The following is a 25,129-nucleotide window of genomic DNA, read 5'->3' as shown; positions in this document are numbered from 1 at the left end:
TACTCCAAAATTCTAGTTGTTTCTTGCTTTTTAAAAAGATCTCTTTGGGGGCTGGAGATTTCGCTCAGTGGTTCCGGCACCTGCCTGGCAAGCTCAAGGTCCCAAATTCTATCCCCGGTACCAGTCAGTCAATCAGTCAATCTATCTATCTCTTTGATACTCCCCTCCAGCTATCTCACTGCTTCTTTACTAGACTCTTAAAGTCTAAATCCCTTACTTCTTATCCTGCCTGACCAGCCACTGGCTCTTAACCACCATTCACTTAAAGTTCGCAGAGGCCTCATTCTGATCCTGGCTTGCCATTCACATTTAATTTTTTTTTAACAAACACAGTTATGAAAACTATGCGGCATAGATTCTATAATCCTCTGTATTTTTCAGGAATATTGTGGGTTTAATAGGGTTTTGTTGATAAGACTGGCAATCCCGCGATTTACCATCTCATTTGGTAGAAAAATGTGTTTCATATTCCAAAGAGACATCTTTACAGATGAAAAAGAGCATAGCAAAACTGAGTAATAAAAGTGGGGAACTCAGGATAGACGGGGTTAGCATCTCAAATCCTCCAAAGGATTGGCTTTGTATCAGGCAGCATTAGAAAATACAGCAATAAAAGCCAATTGGTGTCAGTAAGTTACACAGCCTTCACAAGCTTCCTTTAGGTCATCTTTAATAGTGCCTAGAGATGGTTTTACCCTAAACGTTGGTGAGTAAAGTGTTAGATTTACAGTGGAACACATGCTTTGCATTTGTGTATACCCAATGAATTATAGCTTCTATCATCATCATCATCTTTGTATTGCTGATTTATTGGAGACTTCATATAGGGAAATACTGGGCTTTTCAGAAGTGAATTTTAAATTACATTCAGTAATGAATGCATCACAATTGTTAAGCAAAATGTTTAATAAATATATTCTAGTGTTTTAAAATCAGACAGCTATTTTTTTTTTTTTTTGGTACCAGGGATCGAACTCAGGTCCTTGTGCTTCCACAGCAGGCGGCAAAACCACTGAGCCAAATCCCGGCCCAAGACAGCTATTCTTGAAGCTGCTACTATGAATACCAGTGAAAGTAGATAGCCTTTTAGCTAGTTTGAGGAATGAACTGAATCTGAGAAGAACTAATACACTGTACTCTGCTGTTGTCAAATCTGATCTTTGCATTTCAGCCTCTAAAATTTTCATTGTGTAGTTTTGAAGAAAAATTTCAAATATATGTTCTTCATCCACGAGCATTCTTTTAGTCATACTTTGATTTCCTTGGAAATAGCTGCTTGAATTTTTCTGAGTTTAACCATTATTATGAAAACATGAGGATAATTGAAAGAAAATAAGCTAGTTTAGCTAGTTTATGCTCATGGACAAAAATGCTTGCAATTTGCTGTCGAAAACATGAGTGAAATGGGATATGGGAAAATAATTTATGTCCTAGGAGAAACAAATCATTAAGAAATCTCACATAATTCAACACCAAACTTTATGAGGAAAATTATTAAAATAGCTCCATTGCAGAGCTTACAGATTTTTATAAAATTCCAAAGGGATATTTTCAAGGTATACCATTATCCCAAGAAAGCCTGGCAGTTTTTGAAAGAAGAGCTTCCTTGGCCTATTTGTCCATCAACAAATAGATGGATAAAAAAGATATGTACCAATGTACCAACTCCCCACAATGAGTGTAATCATTGCATATCACAAAATGTACTCATAAAAATAAAACATTTTTAAATTTTTTATAATTTATTTTTGAGTACATGTTTGCTGTACATAATGATCACATTCATCATGGGGGATTTGTACATGTACACAACATATCTCCCCTCCGCATTTACAAAAGCTTTATTTCCATTTTTTTCAATTAGCTTTTTCCTTTAAATCTTTTTTCCCTTCCTTCCTTCTCCCCTCCCCATCTCTTGTTCCCCTTACCATTTGAAAAATATTCTTCCTGCTTCTTAATATCTATCCTCCATTTTTCTCCTTATTTATATTTTGAGTTTCACACAAAAGAAAAAATTAGTATTTAAACTTGTGTGTCTGATTTACTTCACTTAAGATTATATTCTCAAGGTGCATCTGTTTACCTAAAAATGACTCAATTTTATCCTTCTTTATGGCATAGTAGCACTCCATTGTATATAAATACCATATTTTCTTTATCTATTCATCTGTTGATGGGCATATGGGCTGTGTCCAGGATTTAGCTATTATGAATTGTGCTGCTATAAATATGGGTATGCATGTATCACTGTAATATGATGTCTTTAACTCTTTCAGGAAGATACCCAGAAGGGAAAGAGCTGGGTCAAATGGAACCTCTAGTTTTAGTTTTTTGAGGAATCTCTATACTGATTTCCATAGTAGTTGTACCAATTCACATTCTTACTACCAGTAGAGAAGGACCCCTTTTTCCCCCCACAGCCTTGCCAGCATAAAAATTTTAAAAATATTTTAATGTTATAAAAAGGAAAAGCATTTCCTTGAATGTGAATGAAAACTCTGAAGGCAAAGGTTCATGTTTGTATCATTATTGTATTGGCTTGGTTTTTTTTGTTTGTTTGTGTCTTTGTTTGAGACAGAGTCTTACTATGTAGCCCAGGCTGGCCTTGAACTCTTAGTGATCTTTCTGCCTCACCCTCCAGAGTGCTGGGATTATAGGCACGCACCACCATCACCACCATGCTGGGCTTTCATTGTTGTATTTTCTAATGCTCCCTGACACAAAGTCAATTTGTTGGATAAATTTGATGTTATCGAGATTTAGGGAAAAAAAATCTTTTTAAGTGACCCCTATTCTTGGTACTTTTTAAATACATGGTGGACTTTCCTGAGCACAACTTACCAAAATAAAATCAACAGTCTTTAAAATGAATACAGATTTTAAGCCAGTATTTCCTTGTCTAGAAATTTATTCCAAGAAAGAGATTGAAGATATGTGCAAAGGTTTAAGGATAGTAACTTTAGGTCTTTAGAAAAAAAGTAGACCAATAATACATGTTGTAATTATTTTTCTATTGTTGCTGAGACAAAATATCCAACTTCCAAAGTTAAAGGGGAAAAGGTTTATTTAGCTCACAGTAGAGATTTCAGTCCATAATCGGCTGGCCCCAAGGCTGGGTGGCATGACAGAGGAGCAACAGTTCATGGCGGTTGAAGACAGCAAAAGCAAGCAAGCAAGGGAACATTTCTGTCCCTCTTTTATCCAGACTACTGAGATTAGGGTAGTGCCAAACCAATCAGTGTATTGATTTAGTAATCACAGGCTCTTAACCCCAGCATCACACAGTTAGATTTAACCACCTCTGACCCCATGAGGCTTTGAGGAGGCATATAGACCCAAACCATAACAATACTCAGAAGTGATCATTAAAAAAAAAAAAAGAAATGATCATTAAAACTGTATGTCCTTTTAGCTGTATACATTTTTGTTTGTTTTTAGCACTGGGGATTGAGCCCAGGGACTGGCACATGTTTAGGCAAGCGCTCTCTCATTGAGCTACATTCCAGCCTTTTTTATTTTGGGACAGGGTCTAATTTAACTCCAGGTTGACCTCAAACTTTTAATCCTCCTACCTAGGCCTCTCAGGTAGTTGGGATTATAGGTATGCAGAACTGTGTCTGGCATATTTTTATAATGTTATGTATAATCCCAAACATTAATTACAATTAGTTAAGTATGTTACAGTTTGCCTTGAAAGTTGTCACCTTATATTATTAAGTTAAAAACCACACCAAACAAGTATGAAGTAGCTTTTTAATTTTTCTGTCAATACTTTATAACTACCAAATACAAAATCCAGGCAATACCATGGAGATGCCAGTAGAAAAATCCAGACTGTTTGAAAAAGAAACAATGACACAGTTTTATTAAAAGTAAATTGCAAATGGAGAGAGAATTTATATCAAAAGAGATTTAAAGAGACAAATCAGCTAATTTAAATGTACTGTATCTGGGTGTCTGTTCAAACAAACTAAATTTAAAAATTGTACTGGCAATGTGTTAATATTTGTTAAAGTTAGATGATTACTACATGGGTTTCAGTACTCTTCCTTGCTTTTGCATAAGTTTGAAAATGTGAATTGCAGGGTTTTTAAAAAAATTTCTTTTTTTGTTGTTTTTCAAGATTTCTTTTTTACATAATTAAGAATAACAATTATTTTACTCAGAATTCTGAAACATCTTCAGTATCTAGCATGATGAAAAAGTATACTTTTGTTCAAAAAAGTACATTTTGTTCTCCAAAAAATAAGTTTGTTCAAGATTTTTTAGATTTATGGTCTACTCTCTTTGGGCCGGGGGCGGGGGGGGTTGCTGGTTATTGTGTATACTGAGTGTATACTTGTGTATACTGAGTGTATACTTTATCGCTGAGCTGCACTCCCAGCCTGTGTAATCTGTTAACCCCAGGGGTATGCAAGAAGTCTTTTTCAATTCAGAAATAAGCAAATGTGAGTAATATTGATATTTATTGTAATGCGTAGTTGTATTTAATTATTTCAGATTCCCCAATGCTGGAAAATCCTCTTTGCTAAGTCAGGTTTCTCATGCAAAACCTGAAATTGCAGATTATGCATGTAAGTATAATTTGATTATATATTTTAATGTGTGAAGGTAAATTTTTAAAGACTAATTTTTCTCTGAATGTAAATAAACTGACAGGGCCGGGGATTTAGCTCAGTGGTTCTGCTGCCTGTCTCGCAAGCACAGGGTCCCGAGTTCAATCCCCAGTACCAAAAAATAAATAAATAAATAAAAAGTAAACTGACAACTCCATGGGTAGCCTTAGTTAGAAAACTTCTTTTGGCAATTAGAATACATTGACTTTCTTTTTATTAATCTTTGAACCTCTGTAGCACTCAGTAATGTTTCTTGTACTTGTTAGATACTGTATTGCATTTACTTCTCTGTCGCACAGTCATTAATTTGGTTTCGTTAGGATTTTGTAAGCTATTTACCCTTTCTCAAGCACTGTGATAAGTACTAGGAAGGCAGAAATAATACTTTTATTTATTTAGCAAATAAATTTCTGGGAACCACGTGAAGTTACAGGGTTACAAAAAATAGTAAGCAAAATCAGCTAATATTCTGACATTAGTTGTGCTAACAAAGAGTGGGGGAAAGGGCCTGAGATTTAGTTCAGTGGCACCATGCCTGCCTTGCAAGCACAAGGTCCAAAAGGAGTGGGGGAAGCATACGTATCACCAATAAATATATAGGAATATGAAAGTGTTCTATGACAGAGTGTAGGTGACTGCTTTAGATATCCTTTGAGGAAGTATGGTGCTTGGGCTGAGATATGATGAATAATCGAGTTAATATTCGAGTGAGAGAGATAATGAAAACTTAGATTAAGAGTGAATGAATATGATAGGATCTCTGCCATTATTAAAAAGACATAGAATGACATTAACCTGGAAAATAAAATTAAGGCATCCAAAAAAACGACTCTACCCGGGTGTGGTGGTACATGCCTATAATCCAAGTACTTGAGAGGCTGAGGCAGGAGGATCACCATGAGTTTGAGGCCACCCTGGACTTCATAGTGAGTTCAAGGCCAGCCTGAACTACATAGTGAGATTCCATCTCAAAAAAACAACAAAACCAAAACTAGACTTTGACTAAATAAGAGTTAATTTTATACTAATTGCTACAAATTACATGAGCAATATTCTAATACATAGGACTCTTGTGAAGAGGAGGAAATTAAAAAAGGCATAGGAAAGGCTAGTGTAGGATTGGTAACTGAATTAGGGCTGCGAATGTAGCTCAGCAGCCCAGCGCCTGCCTGGCAAGAGTGAGGCACTGAGTTCAATTTCTAGTACCAAAAAACAAAAAGAAAAGATAAAGAAAGGAATAACTGAATTAGAAAGGGATATTCTTCACCTCCACACTTAACTGTAGAAACTTAAATTCTGAGCCCTCCAAATATCATTTAAAGTGTAATGGATGGAATTTTGAGGCTCAATTAGATGAGGCTTGTGCCTGTACAGATACTGAAATCGCTGTTTGTCCTTTTTCAAGTATATTGCAAATGGCAAAGATAATTGTAGCTTCCATTTCAACAAATTAGAAAAAAATATGAGTTAAACTGTTTACAGAAACAAAATACTATTTATTTCTGTACATAAGGCTAAGGCAGTTTTAAAAGAACCTGCCTTTATTTTACCCTTAATTTGTTGTTTTTCTTTTCAGTTACAACTTTAAAGCCTGAACTTGGAAAGATTATGTATGATGATTTCAAACAGGTGATTATTTTTAAAGTAAAAGACTTGATTAGAAGTGGAAGTCCTTTAGTACTAGGACTTCATAATACTATATTTGCCTGTTTCTGTGGTGCTAAGTGAAAAAAAGTTAAGATTTTTTTTATTATGCCAAGTGAAGTTGTGCTTTTATTAATTCTGCTGGGCACCATCATAGTACACATGTATGTAAGGGTTTGATGCTGTGTTTCCAGATGTTATGCCCTACAATATCATGTCTTCATTGTATCTTCTTCATCTGTTTGTTCTCATTACAATTTCTGTTTTACTACCATAGTGGATTATTGCCCATTTCCTAAAAACACTTTCTAAAGTTAATGGAAATTATTTTATTTTAATTTTTATTTTGGGGGGGAAAGTTTAATAGGATTTAATATCATCTAGTTATTAATTTTTCCTTAATAAGGAAGAGCTATGGATCTTCTTTATGTCCACATAGAATATTGCACTTGGATGTTTTTAGCAGCTTTATTCGTAATTATTGAAACTTGGAAACAACCAAAATACCTTTCAGTAGGTAAATCAATAAGCAAACTGTTATATCTATGAAGTGGGATATTCAGCTTATGAAAATATATGTAAGAACCTTGAATGCACATTATAAACAAAAGATGCCAATCTGAAAAGGGTACAAACACTTTAATTTGAACTGTATGACATTTCTGAAAAAAACTGTAGAAAAAGCAAAAAAGATCAGTGGTTGCCAGCAGGAAGGAGGAATGAGAAGGCAGAGTACAGAACATTTTTAGGGCAACAGAACTATTCTGTATGAGACTGTACAAGTGGATAATAGTATACATTTGTCAAAACACTTAAAATGTACACAACCAAGAATGGACCCTGATGTAAAATATGGACTTTAGGTGATAATGACGTATTCATGTCAGTTTATAGAATTCTCTGACTTGATTTAAAAGAGAAGAGAACCTCTGAAGGAAATTTGAGGTCCTGAGACTCTGTGGGCCCACTCGTTTGTCATATAGCCTCAGTTTCCTTTTAAGACTTTGGATTTCTTATCCACACTGAGCAGTGCCTATAAAACTACTACTTTTCATCCCTTTCTGCACTCATTCTTATTACTTCTAAAAAGAGTATAGGAATAATGTATCCTTATATTTTGAAAGAACAGTCAGTAGTAATTCTGCTGATATAATGTGAACAGAAAAGGAACATTGATACTACTTACAAATTGAATTTAAAACTTAGAACTACTGAATTATACTTAGTAAATGTCTGCCTAATATTCTTACAAACTTTAATGAATTCAGATTGTAAAAATTAAAATTCTATAAAAAATCATACAGCAGTTTATGGAGGTATAGATTTATGTGATTAGTAAATGTAAAAGTAATAAACTAATACCCCAGATCCCTAGACTGTTTGATGAATAAGTTAAAATGGGACTCTAATATCTGATAACAAAGGATTTTGATGCTTAACACATTTATTTTGCTGTAAAGGTATCTTGGCATTTCAAAGATGTAGTGGGAATTGTAACTCATGATTGTATTTGAAATATTATAAAAATTTTGGGATATAAGTGAACTGTGATTTTAATATTTTTTATTATATTGTTAACTCTGTATTAGATATCAGTAGCTGATCTCCCAGGTTTGATAGAAGGAGCACATATGAACAAAGGAATGGGCCACAAATTCCTGAAGCACATAGAAAGAACTAGACAACTACTTTTTGTTGTAAGTCATATGCATACCAACGTGATGTTGAAATGAGTGAACTTAGTTTTCCTAGGAATGTTTTATAAGTAAGATTTTAAAATAATTATGAAATAAAATGCAGTTGTGTGCCACAAAATCACATTTTTGTTAGAGATGGTCTGCATATAACATATAGAGGGCTCATGAGATTGTATTGTCTAGTGACATTATATCTTAATTTGTGTGAATATGATTTGTGATGTTCACACAGTGATGCAGTTACTTACTGATAGATCTCTGAGAACATGTCCCTGTGGCTAGGTGATGCATGACTACTAACATATATCACTTCACTAAATATTCAGATGGACGAGTACATACAGTAATTTTGTTTATGTAATATGGGGATGGAAATGATACTGTTACTGTTATCAGACAAGTTTAGTCATAATTGTGAAGGTTTCATTCCTTAAGAATTCTGCCATATTATTACATTATATATCTCTTTCATATAACTATTGATGGTGCTTGAGTTATAGATGAGATTATATTATTATGAATTCTTATTAATGAGTATCATTTTACCAGAATAATTATAGTTATTTTGATGCTTCAGTTCTGTTACTGTGAATTACTGAATTATCAGCAGATTGAAAATTATTTTTAGCTTGAGTAAAACATTTCAAAACATAGAAAAGTGTAACCATTCTTGTGTTAACTGTCTCTTCCATTCCCTCTCTCTCTTTTTTTAGGTTGATATTTCTGGATTTCAGCTTTCTTCCCAAACTCAGTACAGAACTGCTTTTGAAACCATAATACTGCTTACAAAAGTAGGTTTTCTGTTTTATTGTGTTCTATATCTGGTTTAATATGTATGGTTGTAACATAGTAATCAGTGTAAGTATGTGTTCCATCTTTTTAAAACTTTTATATCAGTTCAAGAATTGTTTAAATGTTTTATTTTCAGTACTTTAATATTCACCAACTTCTCAAACTGTTGAAATGGATAAAACCCTCCTTGGCTTCCAAGTCCATGATACACACTTCTCACATTTTATCTTACTTCAGCTTTGACATGTTGTGTATTTCTTTTTGAAACATTCTCCATTCTTAGCTTCACAAACTATTCTTCAGATTTTATTCATGCTTCTTAGACTATTTCTTAGTCTACTTTTTAAGTTGTTTTTTTTTTTCCAGTGCTGGGGATCAGTCCTTAAGCCTTAGCAAATGACAGGAAACTGCTCTACCACTGAGCTACCTTCCAGTCCTCTGCTCATGCTGTAACTAACATTATTCACAGTTTGTAGTAACCCAGTTGTACAATCTTACCCATTCTCATTGCTTTAGTTACAGTTACTATACTGATGACTGTCAAATTTGTATTTGATACCCAGATCTTTTGTTTGTGCTTCTAGGCTAGGTACCTATTGGACAGCCTTGATTGGATGTTCTATTAGATGCTCAAACTTAATATGTATAAAACTGAACTCTTTTTACAAAAAAAGCTCTTTAGTCATGTCCACCTTATTGAGTGTGTAAGCTGAAAATCTCGATCGTGGTCTTGATTCTCACTCTTAGCCCCTACATCAAACTCTGTCAGTTTCCTATCCTAAATCTCTAAAAGCCATCCACATGCATTCAACCACACTGTCCTAATTATCAAGCTCTTTCACTGGAATAATGTATCTGGTCCTTTCTGGTCTTCTTGCTTCCAGTATTGGTTTTCTGCAGTACATTTTTTAATATGAGGCTAAAGTGATCTTTGTAAAAGAACCAAGCTCATGTTTATTCCTTGCCTGAGACACTCTGACGGTCCCCTGTTGCTGTTAGGTTAAAGTCTAACCTGATTGTGAGTTTTGGCAAGTTTGAGACCTTGCCTAGTAGGTCTTCTTCCCTTCCCTCACCCTTACATGCTGTATTCTATGTATTTTGTTTGTTTTTTTGAATTAAATTTTACTTAATTTTATCCCATATTGTCGCGGTCCGGCCGCAACCTGTCGAACAAGACCTGAGTGGGGACGTGAGGATTGAGAAAGAAGAAACAGAGAGACAGGAGGGCCCACAAAGACCGAGCCTAAAGAAAGACACAGAGATAGAGTCGGGAGGGCTCCCAAGACCGAGCAAGCAAGTTTATTTTCACCTCTCTTTTATACACTCAGTGAGTTAGGTCATTAACCATGACCTTTATCCAAAACACCTGCTTCGTTGTTTACCAGTTCTTTGGGAATTCCCCACCCTCATGGGCTTCCTTGTTTCTCGGGCTTACAGAACGTTCATCACGTTCTAGGGCAATCTAATTCGGCAAGTACGTGGTTCCTCATAACATAGTCTCCTTGCTCTATATTATGGAGGGTAAGATTAAACATGGATCCTCTATGGCTAACACCGCTCTCCACACCATACCCTCCCTTAAGCCTCTAACATGGTATTGTTTACCTCCAGGACTTTATAGATTTTTTTTGTTTGCTGATTTTTACCTATAATGAATAAATTGCTGTAAACATTTATGTATGTGGTTTTAAGACATGTTTTCATTTCTCTCATATATACGTGGGAGAGGAATTAATGTATCAGGTTTTAACTTTTTGACATTTTGAGGAACTGCCAAACTTCCAAATTGGCTGTACCACTGTACTATTTACATCCAACCTGCAATGTATAAGAGTTCCAGTATTTTCCACATTAGTGTCAACACTTGTTATTGTCTGCTTTTCTTTTTGTATTTAGTTTATTGGTACATTTTAGGTATACAATACAGTTACATTCATCGTTGGAATCTTGTACCTTTACATAATGTATCTTGGTTCTAATTTTTTCCCTATTCCCCTGTCCTCCCTTGACCCTTTCCACCCTTCCCTATTTAGAAGACTTTGTTTCCATGTTTTTTCCTTTTCCCTTTCCTTTCCCCTTTCCCTCCCACTTCCCCTATTCCTTTAAACATTTTCTTCCTATTTCACAATATCAATTATACATTTTGATCTTTATTTACATTTTTAGTTTTTCATACAGAGAAACTATTCAGTATTTACACGTGTGTCCTATTTATTTCACTTAAGAATATGGCCTCAATGGGCATCCACTTAGCTATAAATGTCTCTAGTTTCTCACTCTTTATGGCTGAGTAGTACTCCATTTTATAAAAAAACCATATCTTATTTATCCAGTCTCCAGTTGATGGGCAATTGGGCTGTTTCCAAGTTTTAGCTATTACAAACTGTGCCGCTATAAACATGGATGCGCATATATCACTGTGGTGTGATTCTTTTCATTCTTTTGGGAAGATACACAGCAGAGGAATAGCTGGGTCAAATGAGACCTCTAATCCTAGTTTTTTGAGGTATCTCCATACTGATTTCCACAGTGGTTGCACCAGTCTGTACTCCCACCAGCAATGGAGAAGGGTTCCTTTCTCCCTATAGCCCCGCCAGCATTTGATACTGGTTAATTTCTTGATAGCAGCCATTCTTTGTGGGGTGAGGTGGAATCTCAAAATTGTTTTCATTTGCCTGTCTCAAATGACAAGTGAGGTTGAACATTTTTTCATATGTTTATTTGCTGCTTTTACTTTTTTGTCTTAGAAATGTCTGTTCATTTCAGATGCCCATTTTTGAACTGGGTCTTCATATTTGGGGGATCTGATTTTTTTAGTTCTTTATATATAATAGATGGTAGACCTTTGTCTGAGGAACAGCTGGTAAAAATATTTTCCCACATTGTACGTTTTCTCTTAGCTCTGTTGGTGGTTTCTCTTGCAGTCCAGAAGCTTTTTAATAAGATGAGATCCTGGGCCAGGGGTTTGGCTCAGTGGTTCCCCCGCCTGCATTGCAAGTGCAGGGTCCTGTGTTCAATCCCCGGTACCAAAAAAAAAAAAACAAGGAGGAAAAGATGAGATCCCACTTGTTGATTCTTGGTGCTACTTCCCGTGCTATGGAAGGATTTCTTCATAAAGTCCTTTCCTATGCCAGTGTCTTCAAGAGTTCTACCTAACTTATCTTCCAGCAAGTTTAGTGTTTCTGTTTTAATATTTAGATCTTTAATCCACTTCGATTTTAGTTTATTGCATGGTGATAGATATGGGTCTAGTTTTAATCTTTGGCAAGTTGAAATCCAGTTTTTCCATCACCATTTATCAAAGAGGCTATGTTTTGTCCAGTTGGGATGGTTGGTTCCTTTCTCAAAGATGAGGTGGCTGAGTATGTCTGGAGTTGTTTCTGCATCTTCTAATCTATTCCACTGATCCTCGGGTCTGTTTCTTTGCCAATACCATGCTGTTTTTATCACAGTGGCTTTGTAGTACAGTTTCAAGTTGGGAATTATGATACTCCTTGCCATGTCTCTGTTGCCTAGAATTGCTTTTACTATTCTAGGTCTCTTCTGGTTCCAGATGAACTTTTAGATTGTTTTCTCTAGTTCTGGGAAATATACTGTTAGGATTTCAATCTGGATTGCATTGAATCTGTATAGCAGTTTTGGAAGTATGGCCATTTTCACTATATTGGTTCTTGTTACCCAGGAACAGAGGATGTCTTTCCATTTTCTTATATCCTCTTTGATCTCTTTTTTAGAGCGCTCTAGTTTTCAATGTAGAGGTCTTTTGCTTCCTGTGTTAGTTTGATTCCTAAATATTTTATTTTTTTGGATGCTATTGTGAAAGGGATTGTTTCCCTAATTTCTCTTTCGGTGAGTCTGTTATTTGTGTACAAGGAGGCTATTGATTTTTGAGTGTTGACCTTGTATCCAGCTACTCTGCTGAATCTGTCAATGAAGTCTACACATCTTATGGCAGAGTTTTAGGGTCTTCTATGTAGTGTATCATATCATCAACTCAAATAATGACAATTTAACTTCTTTGTTTCCTATATTTACTCCTTTTATTTCTTTCTCTTGTCTAATTGCCGTGGCTAATGTTTCAAGAACTATATTGAAAAGGAGTGGTAATAGTGGACATCCTTGTCTTGTTCCTGATTTTAGCATGAAGGTTTTCAGTTTTTGACCATTTAGTATGATGTTGGCTGTTGGTTTTTCATAAATAGCCTTTATCAGGTTGAGATAAAAACCTTCTATTCCAGTTTTCTGCAGGGCTTTTATCATAAATGGGTGTTGAATTTTATTGAATGCTTTTTCTGCCTCTATTGGGATGATCATATGATTTTTGTCCTTGACTCTGTTAATATAGTATATTACATTATATTGATTGATTTATATATGTTGAACCATCCTTGCATGCCTGGGATAAATCCGACTTGGTTAGGGTGTGCGATCTTCTTGATGACCTTCTGTATTCTGTTTGCCAGTATCTTGTTGAGGATTTTTGCATCTATGTTCATTAGGGAGATTGGCCTGTCGTTCTCTTTTCTCATTGGGTCTTTCCCTGGTTTTGGAATCAATGTAATACTTGCTTCCCGGAATGAATTTGGAAGTATTGCTTCCCTTTCAATTTCATTGAAGAGTTTAAAGAGTAGTGGCAATAGTTCTTCTGTAATGTCTTGTAGAATTCAGCAGTGAAGCCATCAGGACCTGGACTTTTCCTTGTTGGTAAATTTTTAATTACATTTTCAATTTCACTGATTGTAATTGGGTGTTTGGGATTTTTATATCTTCTTCATTCAACTTTGGTAATTCATATTTATCTAGAAATCTCTCCATTTCTTCTGTGTTTTCCATTTTATTAGAGTACAGGTTCTTGAAGTAGGTATTTATGATCCTCTGGATTTCTGCTGGATCTGTTGTGATTTCACCTTTTTTGTTCCTAATTGCCTGTATTTGAGCTTTTTCTTTACTTTTTTTTGATAAGGTTAGCTAAGGGTTTATCAATTTTATTTATTCTTTCAAAAAAACAACTCTTCGATTCGTTGATTTTTTTCTATAGTTCTCTTAGTCTCCATTGCATTGATTTTTGCTTTGATCCTTATGATTTCCTCACTTGTAGGAGCTTTGGGTTTTTCTTGCTCTTTTTTTTCTAGGAGCTTAAGATTCAGCATTCAGTTGTTTATTTGAGCTCGCTCTGTTTTCCTAGTGTGGGTCACTGCTATGAATTTCCCTCATAGAACTGCTTTCAGTGTGTCCCATAGATTCCTGTATGTTATATTGGCATTATCATTTATTTGCAAAAACTGTCTTATTTCTTCTTTAAGTTCTTCTGTGACCCATTGATTGTTCAGGAGAGTGTTATTCAACTTCCATGTGTTTCTGAAGTTCTTGCGGTTTCGTATGGTATTGATCTCCAGTTTACTTGTAGTATGGTCTGGTAATATACACAGGATAACTTCAGTTCCTTTGCATGTTCTTAAACACGTTCTGTGAGCTAGTATGTGGTCTGTTTTGGAGAATGACCAGTGTGCAGCTGAAAAGAACGTATATTTTTATTTTGTGGAGTGGAGCACTCTGTAGATGTCTATTAAGTCCATTTGTTCAAAAGCTTGGTTCAGTTCTAGTATTTTGTTGTTGATTTTTTGTCTAGATGAGATGTCTGTTTGTGACAGTGGGGTATTCAGGTCCCCTGCTACAATTGTATTAGTGCTTATTTGGTTTTTCATGTCCCCTAATACTTGTTTTGTATAGTTGGGGGCATTAGTATTTGGTGCATATATATTTATGATTGTCATCTCTTCCTCTTGGATTGTTCCCTTTACAAGGATGTAGTGACCTTCTTTGTCTCTCTTAATTAGTTTTGGTTTGAAATTTACTTTGTCTGCAAATAAGATAGCTACCCCTGCTGTTTTCCAGGTTCCTGTCTCATGGAGAACTGTTTTCTATCCTTTTACTTTCAGTCTATGAGTTTCTTTTTGAACTAGGTGCATTTCTTATATACAGCATATTGTATTTTGCTTCTTAATCCATTCTGTCAGTCTATTTCTTTTGATTGGTGAATTGAGGCCATTAACATTGATGGTTACAACTGCTATGTATTGGCTTATCATTGTCATGTTATTTTCCTCTCGTTCTTTTTTATTTTTCTCCCTCTCCTTTAATTTCTTGCCTTGCCTGGTGAATTTGCTCTGTTGGGCCTCATGGAGCTGTGACCTCCATTTTCTTTTTCTAGGATATTATTTAGAATTGTTTGGAGTACTGGTTTGGTATTCATGAATTTCTCAGGTGTTTTTTGCCATGGAAGTATCTTATTTCCCCATCAATTTTGAAAGATGGTTTTGCAGGATACATCAGTCTAGGTTGAAGGTTGTTTTCTTTTTGGGATTGAAATACCTCACTCCAGGCTCTCCTTGCCTTGAGTGTTTGTGTTGAGAAGTCTGCTGTGATTCTGATGGGCTTTCCTTTGCATGTGATTTGTTTCTTTTCTCTCACTGCTTGTAGTAGTTTGTTCTTCTGTTGGCTTTCAGAGATCTTGATTATTGTATGTCTAGGTGTAGATTTTTTTTTGATCATCACTAATTGGAGTCCTATATGCCTCACTTATCTGTATGTCAAATTCTTTAGCTCTTTTTGCAAAGTTTTCTATCATTAGCTCTGTGAACAGTTTTTTTTAATGTCATTTGTACTTTCTTCTGCTTTTTCATGGACTCCTCTCAGTCTTATATTCTTCTTTGCATCATGTAGGAGCTGCTGGATTGATTTCTCATGGTCCCTTACTATTTTTAAGAGATCTCTCTTTTCATGGTCACTGACCATCCTGTCTTCTATATCTGATATTCTGTCTTCAGATTGGCTCAGTCTGCTGTGTATGCTTTCGATAGAGTTTTTAATCTCCTGGACATATGTTCGAATCTGTTTCATGGATTCCATTTCTTTCCTGTTGGGCATTCATGGTTTCCATCATGGTCCTGAACTCATCTATTTTTTTTAATCTGGGAGATTATTTCTGCTTTGAATTTTTCCAGAGCCTCATTCATGTGTTTTGTTACTTCCTGTGCTATCAGTTCAAGGTGTCCAGGTGGTTGATTATTAGACTTTTCTACCTCATTTCCCCCAGAATTTGCCTTTGGTGGCTGGAAGTCTGGGTTTGTGCCTTGCTTAAATTTCTTGTCATTTCTATTTTTGTTGTTGGTACTGTCTTTGGTTTAATTCCTGTGTTAATACTTTCAAGTTGCTTATTGTAATTATCTTTGTTGCTTGTATTTAGAACCCTTATGGAATGATTTCTGCTCAGAGGTGTCTTCTAGACATAGCTGTTCTTTAGGTTTTGAGTCTCTAATGACTGAAGGTATCTCATTTTCATTATACCAGGAAGGACAGCTGGTTAGATCAGTGACAACATCTTAGCCCAAGTGATACGATCGGCAACACAATACCATCAAGCACAGCTTAGAAAATAACAGTGTGTGGTAGTTACTCATCTATCACCTTTAACTGTGTGAATTAAATCAAAATTGAGGCCCCACACAAAATATGTTTATAGTGAATAAACTCTTCAATATAGCAACTTTACCCTTCAGGATGGGGACTTAGAAGGAGTTGGGGAAGGAGGGATAGGTAGAAGGATAGGGAAAGGTTAGTAGTGAGGCCAGATGACAGAGGAAGATCACGCAACTCTAGGAAACTGTTGAAGACAAGGGGAAAAGACAGAATGCAAGAACAAAGACAAGAACAGAACAACCTAACAGCAATAGGGAGGCTAGAAACTTTACTTCCCTTTAAAACTCATGACAATCTAGAGAAGGAAAAAAAGAAAAAGAAAGAAGAAATCTGAATTAGGGCTGGAACAGGAACAAAAAGGGAGATGAAGAACAATGTGGGAGAGTGAAAGAGAGAGAAAGAAAAGAAGAAAAAAAGAGAAAGAAAACAAAAAGAAAATTTTGAAAAGAGTAGAAAAAAATAAAAATTAAAAATAAGATTAAAAAATAATAATTTTGAGACTAACAAAGGATAAAAATGAAGGGCCTCCTTCAGGGTATGTCTCTGTTGTCACAATAGACAATGTGAACAGCAGTGTGCAGATATAAGTCAATTAGTCTCAGCAAGCCAGGAGCAAACCCTTGAGAGTCAGGCTGATTCCTGCCTGCAAGTCCCAAGTTGAGCTCCCTGCCCTCCTGCAGGGTTGAACTCAAGGTTCTACTGCAGGTTCCGATGGCAGGTGATGATCCCTCCTACTTAACAACTTCAGTGGTCTGGTGTGCCTTTATTGCAGAGATTCTCATCACTTTTCCAGTGGGCTTCAATTTTCATCAAGGAGCCTGATAGAGACCCTCATTCTGTTGTTCTCATCTGGAGCTCAGGACAATGGCCTTTATGACCCCGTGTGTCTCTGCAGTGTGGAACCAGGTACCAACACAGCCAGGAAGCCAGGGGTGGGGGCATTGTGGCTCCACTCATTGCTCAGAGGCGGGATGGGGGACGGGGGCTGACAGCCTCAGCTCCAAGCACCTGAAGTCCTCACCAGTCTGCTCTGTCTGTTGTTTTAATTTAACCCATTCTAGTGGGAGTGCTGTATTATTTCATTGCTGTTTTGATTTACATTTCTCTTACAATTAATGATGCTAAGCATTTTTTCATGTGCTTATTAGCCATTTGTATATTTCTGGAGAAATCTATTCAGATTCTTTGCCCATTTAAAAAAATTTCTTTGACTGCCACAAAAACATAAAATGGTACATATTAATGGAGTACCGTGTAATGGTTTGATACATGTACACATTGTGTAATGTTTAAATCAGGTTAGACATTTATCTCCTCAAACATCATTTCTTTATGGTGAAAACTTTCAATATCCTTTCTTGTAGCTTTTTTGAAATGATCAGTACGTCATTGTTATCAGTAATCATCCTGCTATACAGTAGCACACCACAACTTCTTTTACTGTAACTTAGTACCCAATGATCAGTCTTTTCCCCCTGCCTCCCTACATCACACCCCCACCCTTCTGGTAGTCACCATCCTACTCTGAAGTTCTAGGACATCAGCTTTTTTAGGTTCCACGTATGAATGAGATCACTTGGTACTTTACTCTCTGCCTAGCTCTTTTTCACCTAACCTAATGGATCTCCAGTTCTATCTGTGCTTGCACAGATGACAAGATTTCATTCTCTTTTAAGCCGAACAGTATTCCATTATGTGTACCACGTTTTTGGTGGGGTTTTTTTTGGTACTGGGGATCGAACTCGGGTCTTTGCGCTTGTGAGGCAGGCGGTGGAACCACTGAGCTAAATCCCCAGCCCTGTACTACGTTTTCTTTATCCTTTCATCAGTTGGTGGACACTTAGGTTTTTTCTATTTTTTGCCCATTGTGAACATTACTGCAGTGAACATGGGAGTGCAGTGACATGCTGATTCATTTCCTGTGGCTATATACCTCGTGGTGGGATTGCTGGGTCATATGGTATATTCTAATTTTTAATTTTTTTGAGGAAACTTTTTCATAATGGCTGTACTAATTTACATTTCCAACAACAGTGTATAAGGGTTCCTTTTTCGCCAAATCCTTGCAACCACTGGTTATTTCTTTTTGATAATAGCCATCCTACAGGTATAAAATGGTATCTTTGATTTAAATTTTGTTTTCCTGGTGACTGATGTTACTGAACATTTTTCATATATCTGTTGATCACTTGTAATTTTGAGGAATGTATATTTAAATTTATTACCCATTTTTAATTAGTTCTATACTATCCAAAATAATCTACACACTCAACGTGTAACCCCTATTGAAATTCCAATGGCAATTTTCACACAAATTGAAAATCTGAAAGTTTATAAGGAGCCACAGAAGACCCCAAATAGCCAGAGCAATCTTGATTAAAAAGAACAAAGCTAGAGGCTTTACACTACCTAATTTCAAGACCAACTACAAAGCTATATTAATCAACATAACATGGTACAGGCATAAAAAGAGACATGAAGACTAGTGGGATAGAACACAGAAATAAATCCACATATTTACAGTCAACTGAACTTTGACAAAGATGCCTAGAACAGAAATGGGGAAATGATAGTATCTTTAGTAAATGCTGCTGGAAAATGCATATTTGACTATCATCCCATTTCATATGCAAAAGTCAAATCAAAATGGATTAAAGACTCACAGTAAGAATTTTTTTAATGCACACACTCTACCATGAGCTATATTTCCAGCAAAAGTAAGACTTGAAAGTTATAAAAGAAGCAAATATATGGGAAAAGTTTTCTGACATAGTCTGAGCAATGCTTTTTTTGGATATGATCCTTAAAGCACAATGAAAAAAAGTGAAAGTAGATCATTGGGATTGCATTAAATTTAAAAAGCTTCTGCACAGCAAAGTCAACAATCAGCAGTGAAGAGACAGCCTAATAAATGAGAGAAAATATTTGTAAACTATCCATCTGATAAGGGCTTAATATCCAAAATGTATTAGAAACTCATCAGGATATGATGCCTAAATCCCAGCTACTTGGGAGTCTGAGGTAAGAAGATCTAGGGTTCAAGGACAGCCTAGGAAACAGCAAAAACCCAACTCAAAAGAAAGAAAAAAAGTGCCAGGCATGATGGCACATACCTATAATCCCACCACTCTAAGAGATTGAGACGGGAGGATAAGAAGTTTGAGAACAGCTTTGCCAACTTAGCAAGACCTTGTTTCAAATTAAAAAATAGGGTAGTGGTAGAGCATTTGCCTCACAGGCACAAGGTCCTAGGTTCCATCCCCGGCATCATAAAGAATACTAAGATAAATAAAAAATAGGCAGAGGATGTAGCTTCTAGGTTCAATCCTAGTATTGTTTAAAAAAGCAAAACTGAAAATTTGTCAGGAACTCCTCAATAACAAGAAAACAGTACAAAAAAAAATATATAGGTGCTTGTGTCTAAATGTTCCCCTAAAAATTCATGCCATCATAGGTAGGGCTTTTCAAAGTAGATAGATCTAGAGTGTGTGGTGCTGGGATTAAGAGTGTGTAGTTGCTGAATTAGTCCACTGATTGGTTTGCCATAGTTCTGTGTGTAAGTGCTACCCACCGTAAGGGCAGACAGCCTAAATAAAATATAAAGGGACAGAAAGAAACTACTGTCTACACACGTTGCTTGTTTGCTGCCTTCTGCCTGCCCTGCTATGCCAAATAAACCTTTCCTCCTTTGGGTGTTAGGTATTTTGTCTCAGCAACGTGTAAACTAACTAAGACAATATAGTATTCCATGAATACTGTAGATATACTATTAAATTATCAGTATTGAAGAATTTTGTTTCTGTGAAATCCAAATACCTACACTTGGTTGTAGACATAAAATCAGCTATCTCTTGGTAGCCACTTGAGCTAACATGTACTATTACATGCCCTAACTAGAAGCATTTTCTGAATTTCCTTTGTTTTATAGCTTTTTGAGACTTACTGCATTTCAGTGATGTGAATGGATTTTAGATTTCCCAGGTAAGGTTTGGAAATGTAGCTCCTCAGTATGCTTTACATTTGGAAGGCCCTAGGTTCAATCCTAGTACTGCAAAAAATAAGATAGATTTCTCAAATTATTAAAGAAAGACATTATTAAGTGTTTAATTTATATAGATAGTGTTATAAATTTTTTTGATTTTTCTCTTAATTTAAAGGAGTTGGAATTATACAAAGAGGAGCTTCAGATGAAACCTGCACTCCTGGCAGTTAATAAAATGGACTTGCCAAATGCCCATGATAAATTTCATGAACTGATGAGCCAACTCCAGAATCCTAAAGGTAAACCCACTCATTTCACTTAATTCCAATTTAGTAAGTACTTATTGTGTGCAGTGAATGCTAAATGTTATAATCAATGGTAAAGAAAATTGATAGTTTCTATCTTTAAAAAAGTATCTTTGAAGAAAGAACATATACCATATTAAACATTTCAATAACATTTTAACATAGTCATTATGAAGCTCTGTAATGTGTCATACAGACTATAAGTTAAAGGACCAAAGAATGATTAATTTGATCTGAAAAGGTTAGGCATTATGAAGAAATAAGACTTCAGATGGGTTCTTTAAAAGTGCTTGGATTTGGATAAAAGGAAGAAAAAGTCAGCATCTACCTGGGAAATTTTTCACTGTAATTAACATACATCACAAGCTCTAGAGCCTCATTTCCCTATTACACCATAAATACAAGAACAGAGGCAGTAGTTTGAAGAGGTATCTTTCTTTGGAACACCAATGCTATAGATCTCTGAAGAGTTATCAATCTTCTGAAATGAACTTGAGCTCTTACCATATGTTACATGGAAAAATAGATGTTGTTATGCCAGAAGGATTTATCTGAAATTTTATAAAGGGCCAACTTTGTAAAGAAACTTAAAGGCAATCTCCGCAGTTTTGAGTATGGACACTTATAGAACACATACATCCTATGGTGAGGATGCTTTCAGTTTCTGAATCTAGTAGAGGACCTCATGCACAAATGAGGAAAGATAGGTTACATAGTAAATGGCCAGCGTCGTCTTCTGTTTTGTTTTGTTTTGTTTTTTGAGACAGGGTCTCACTATGTAGTTCAGGCTGGTCTTGAACTCACTATGTAGACCAGGCTGGCCTTGAACTTGGAGTGATCCTTTTGCCTCAGCCTCCCGAGTGCTAGGATTACAGATGTCTGCCACCATACCCAGCTCTATATTTTTAAATAATACTAATTTCTTTGGGGTTTTTTTGTTTGGAGTAAAGGTTGGGGGAAATAGATTACTATGTATTAGGAAAAGCAGACAGTGCCAGAAGGTCCTGCTCCTTTCCTCTCTCAAACTTTTTTCAACATTATATGTTAAGGCTTTCCTTGAATTAATAATTCATTCCTGAAGTATAAATATCCCCTAATATTAGTAAATGGTCTGTATTCCTTAGTATCATTTGCTTTATAAGGTCACTAGTTCTGTTCTCTAGTTGGTCTTCTGCAGAGAAAGGAATTTTCAGGGGTGACACCAAAAGTGAGGGTAACTCAAGAGTTTACAACTGTTCTATACCATCGTAATTCTTGAGTGAGCTTCTCTGGATTTTCCTGGGCTTCCTACAGATCTCAGAAACCACACTCCATGTTGACTTGTCCAATCTCTTTCAGTCTAGCCTGTTTAGGTCTTGTCACTGTTAACCTATCCAATCAGTGTGTTGTCCTCCCTCCCGTGGCCACTGAGGTAGGGAAGAGGAAAAAGTAATAGAACATCTGTTTGCTCTTGAGAGCAGTAGATTGCAATCTGAAATGATCTCTGCTTGCACTGTTCCTATTCCCCCTTCAGTTTTGGTATGGATCTTGGCATCAGTGATGATAAACATACACTTAAGAAAGTAAAAGTACATGAGTATACAATGCCAGCTAGAATGTCCCAAATTATAAATGATGTTACTAATATTGCAGAAACTTTCTTTCAAAGTACTTATGTTGCCTTACCTTATTGAGCCCCCAAAAGCAAATTTTATTACTTCTGTGAATATGTATCTTCACAATTCATCTTCTATTTATTGTTTTAAAGCATATTGGTCCAAAAATATTTACTAAGTACCTTATGTGACAAGAACCTTATTGTCATTAGTAAAATCTAAGTGTTCCATAGTTTATTAGAGAGAGAAAGGAGAAAAGGGACTTAAATACAGCTTGGTTCCATGCTTCACAAGTCAACCCTCTAATATAGCTTTGATTAATTTTTTTTTAGATTTTACTTTATTAGTACAAATGTGTAGTACATAATGTTTAGATCCCTTGTGGGAAGTTGGTACATGTACATACACATCTTAATTCCTTTTTTTATCCCCCCATCTCTTCACACACACACACACACCCTCCTTTGTACATGTTTGCAGTACATGTTTATATCCCTTGTTCGGAGTTGATACACGTACATCACACGTCAAAGACAATAGAAATCACCTTAGCTTTATATTCTTTGTTTCAGATTTTCTGCATTTATTTCAGAAGAACATGATTCCAGAGAGAACTATGGAGTTCCAACATATCATCCCTATTTCTGCTGTTACTGGAGAAGGAATTGAAGAATTGAAGAACTGTATAAAGAAATCACTAGATGAACATGCCAGCCAGGAAAATGAGGCATATTATAAGAAACAGTTGCTTAATTTGAGGATTTCTGATACGTTATTGTACAATGAGCCATCATTAAAGAATGCTGTCACTAGTTCCAGAAAGGATATAATTTAACTCTGGTAAAAATAGTACTTGTGAATTAGTATGTGGTCCAAAGAGAAGGAAATCATGTCATTTGTGAGAGCATGGATGAACCTAGATAACATCATGTTAAGAGAAATAAGCCAGTCACAGACAAATACCACATGATCTCACTTATGTATAATCTAAAATATTTGTTCATAGATGCAGATGGAGGGAATAGAGTGATGGAGGAGAAGGAGATGTTAGTCAAAAGATAGAAAGTTTCATTTAATATAAATATTGGAGATCTAGTGCACAGCTCAGTGTCTGTAGTTGTAACAGCATAGTATATTTTGAAAGTTGTTAGGAATGTAGGTTATAAGTATTCTGAACACAAAAAAAATGAGGAAATGCATATGTTAATTATCTTGACCGAGCTATTGGACACTGTACATATTTCCAAACACCATATTGTACGTGATAAATGTATATAATTTTTATGTGTCAATTTTTAAAAAGGTATTGAAACTATTAAGTAGCAAGCTTTTCCACACTTTTTTAGTACTACTACTGATGTTATACGTGCCATCATTCAAGATCTATACCTTTTAAATTATTCTTTTGTAGTTAAGTATATCAATAATAAAAGTTAACAGAGCTTAAAAAAATTTACATTTTACAAGTTTAGGGCTAATCCTGTGATAATATTCGCTGATATTCCTTTATTAGGTACCTACTGAGAACATTGTTTTTAATTGCACAGGATGATTTCTTAAATGGATTAGTAGAATAAGCAGCTAGGGTTTGCATTTGGGGGCAGGCTCTATCATGTACCTGGTTGCATTTAATATATAATAGTTCTCTTTGTGGAAAACCTCAAAACCCTAAGATTGAACACATATTCAGTGATAATAAAGATCAAAGATAGTATCTAACAGAAGCCAGCAGATCAGTGTTTGTGACTGAGTTTTTGGAAAATTTTTCTTTCCTAAATATGAGTATATTTTCATGCTTTGTAGGAGACTGATCCATGTTTCATTTTCTTAAGTCTGTTTCATTGTCCACTTTCATATTTTAGTAAAGAGAGAATAGAAAGTGAAAACCTTGAACAGTATTAATCATCTACATATTATATAGATTATTACAAATTCTAAATTTCTGCCTAGGTGCTTAAAAAATACAATAGAATTTTCCTTTTAAATGACTTATTACAAAATGTACATATTATAAAATATTCAAACAGTACAAAAGCATTTAAGCAAAAAATATCTCCTTTTTGCATGAGGCCCTTTAATCTTTTGTTTTTTGGTACCGGGGATCAACCTCGGGTCCTTGCGCCTGCGCAGCAGGTGGTGAAACCACTGAGCTAAATCCCCGGCCAGAGGCCCTTTAATCTTTCCAGAGAAAGGCACTGTTGATAGTTTATGTCCTTGCAAAAGTGTTTATGCATATATCCTTACCCAAATGATTTATTTATGTAAATTTTTCCAGCTTTATTAAAACACAAGTTAATGAGCTTTAAAAAATTCTTAAATTCTACTTCCTATTAGAAGTTATTTTGGAATTTAATGCTTAGTAAAGTCTGCTAGGTGTAGTGGTACATGCCTGTAATCCCATTACTCATGAGGCTGAGGCAGGAAGATTGCTGTTAGTTCAAGGCCAGCTTGGGGGCTACATAGTTCAAGACTGGCCTGAACTACATAGTGAGACCCCATCTCCAAAAAAACACTTTTTTTTTTTACTGAATCCTGATAATTCTTGGTAGAACTTGCCATATCAGATTTATTTATCATCATAAAATACAAATGTATACTGTCAAATATTGTACTATATTATGCTGTGGAGTTGAATTTGTGCACTGAAAATTTCACCTATGAATTAAAGTATCAGTACCTATTATATTGTACTTTTGTGATATACCACATGGGTTGCTTAATGATAGGGATGCAGTCCAAGAAGCCATCCTTTGGTGATTGTTGTGAAACTGTAGAGTGTATTTACACAAACTAAGCTACAAAATCACTACTTGATAGAATCTTGTGGGATCATCATCATATGCAGTGCATCCTTGAGGAGAACATTGTGGTATCTAACATGTATAGTATTTATCATAATAGGTTGAACTTTATTTTCTTTTAAATGAAAAATTAGTTATGTAATCAAGGGGAAAGTTTGCTTTATAATGAGATAAATTAGGTCAAGGGTATTATATTTCAGGTTTTATCCACTTAGTTT

General features: G+C 35.5%; 1 protein-coding gene across 2 annotated transcripts in view; it reads left to right on the top strand.

Annotated features, from left to right (window-relative positions):
• Gtpbp10 (GTP binding protein 10) overlaps positions 1–24,793 on the top strand; it is a 30,861-nt gene extending 6,068 nt beyond the window's left edge. For both annotated transcript variants that reach the window (XM_004862387.3, XM_021242650.2), the window contains exons 5-10: positions 4,501–4,574; positions 6,193–6,245; positions 7,850–7,957; positions 8,671–8,748; positions 20,386–20,509; positions 22,683–24,793. In XM_004862387.3, the coding sequence (XP_004862444.2) occupies positions 4,501–4,574; positions 6,193–6,245; positions 7,850–7,957; positions 8,671–8,748; positions 20,386–20,509; positions 22,683–22,945 (700 nt within the window). In that variant the 3' untranslated portion in view covers positions 22,946–24,793. The remainder of the gene's footprint in view (positions 1–4,500; positions 4,575–6,192; positions 6,246–7,849; positions 7,958–8,670; positions 8,749–20,385; positions 20,510–22,682) is intronic.
• The last annotated feature ends 336 nt before the right edge of the window (positions 24,794–25,129 follow it).

Source organism: Heterocephalus glaber, unplaced genomic scaffold (genome assembly GCF_053883595.1).
Source record: "Heterocephalus glaber isolate CG9 unplaced genomic scaffold, H.glaber_assembly_v1.0 deba00000546, whole genome shotgun sequence".
Taxonomy (NCBI): domain Eukaryota; kingdom Metazoa; phylum Chordata; class Mammalia; order Rodentia; family Bathyergidae; genus Heterocephalus; species Heterocephalus glaber.
This window is presented reverse-complemented; position numbering and strand designations above follow the sequence as displayed.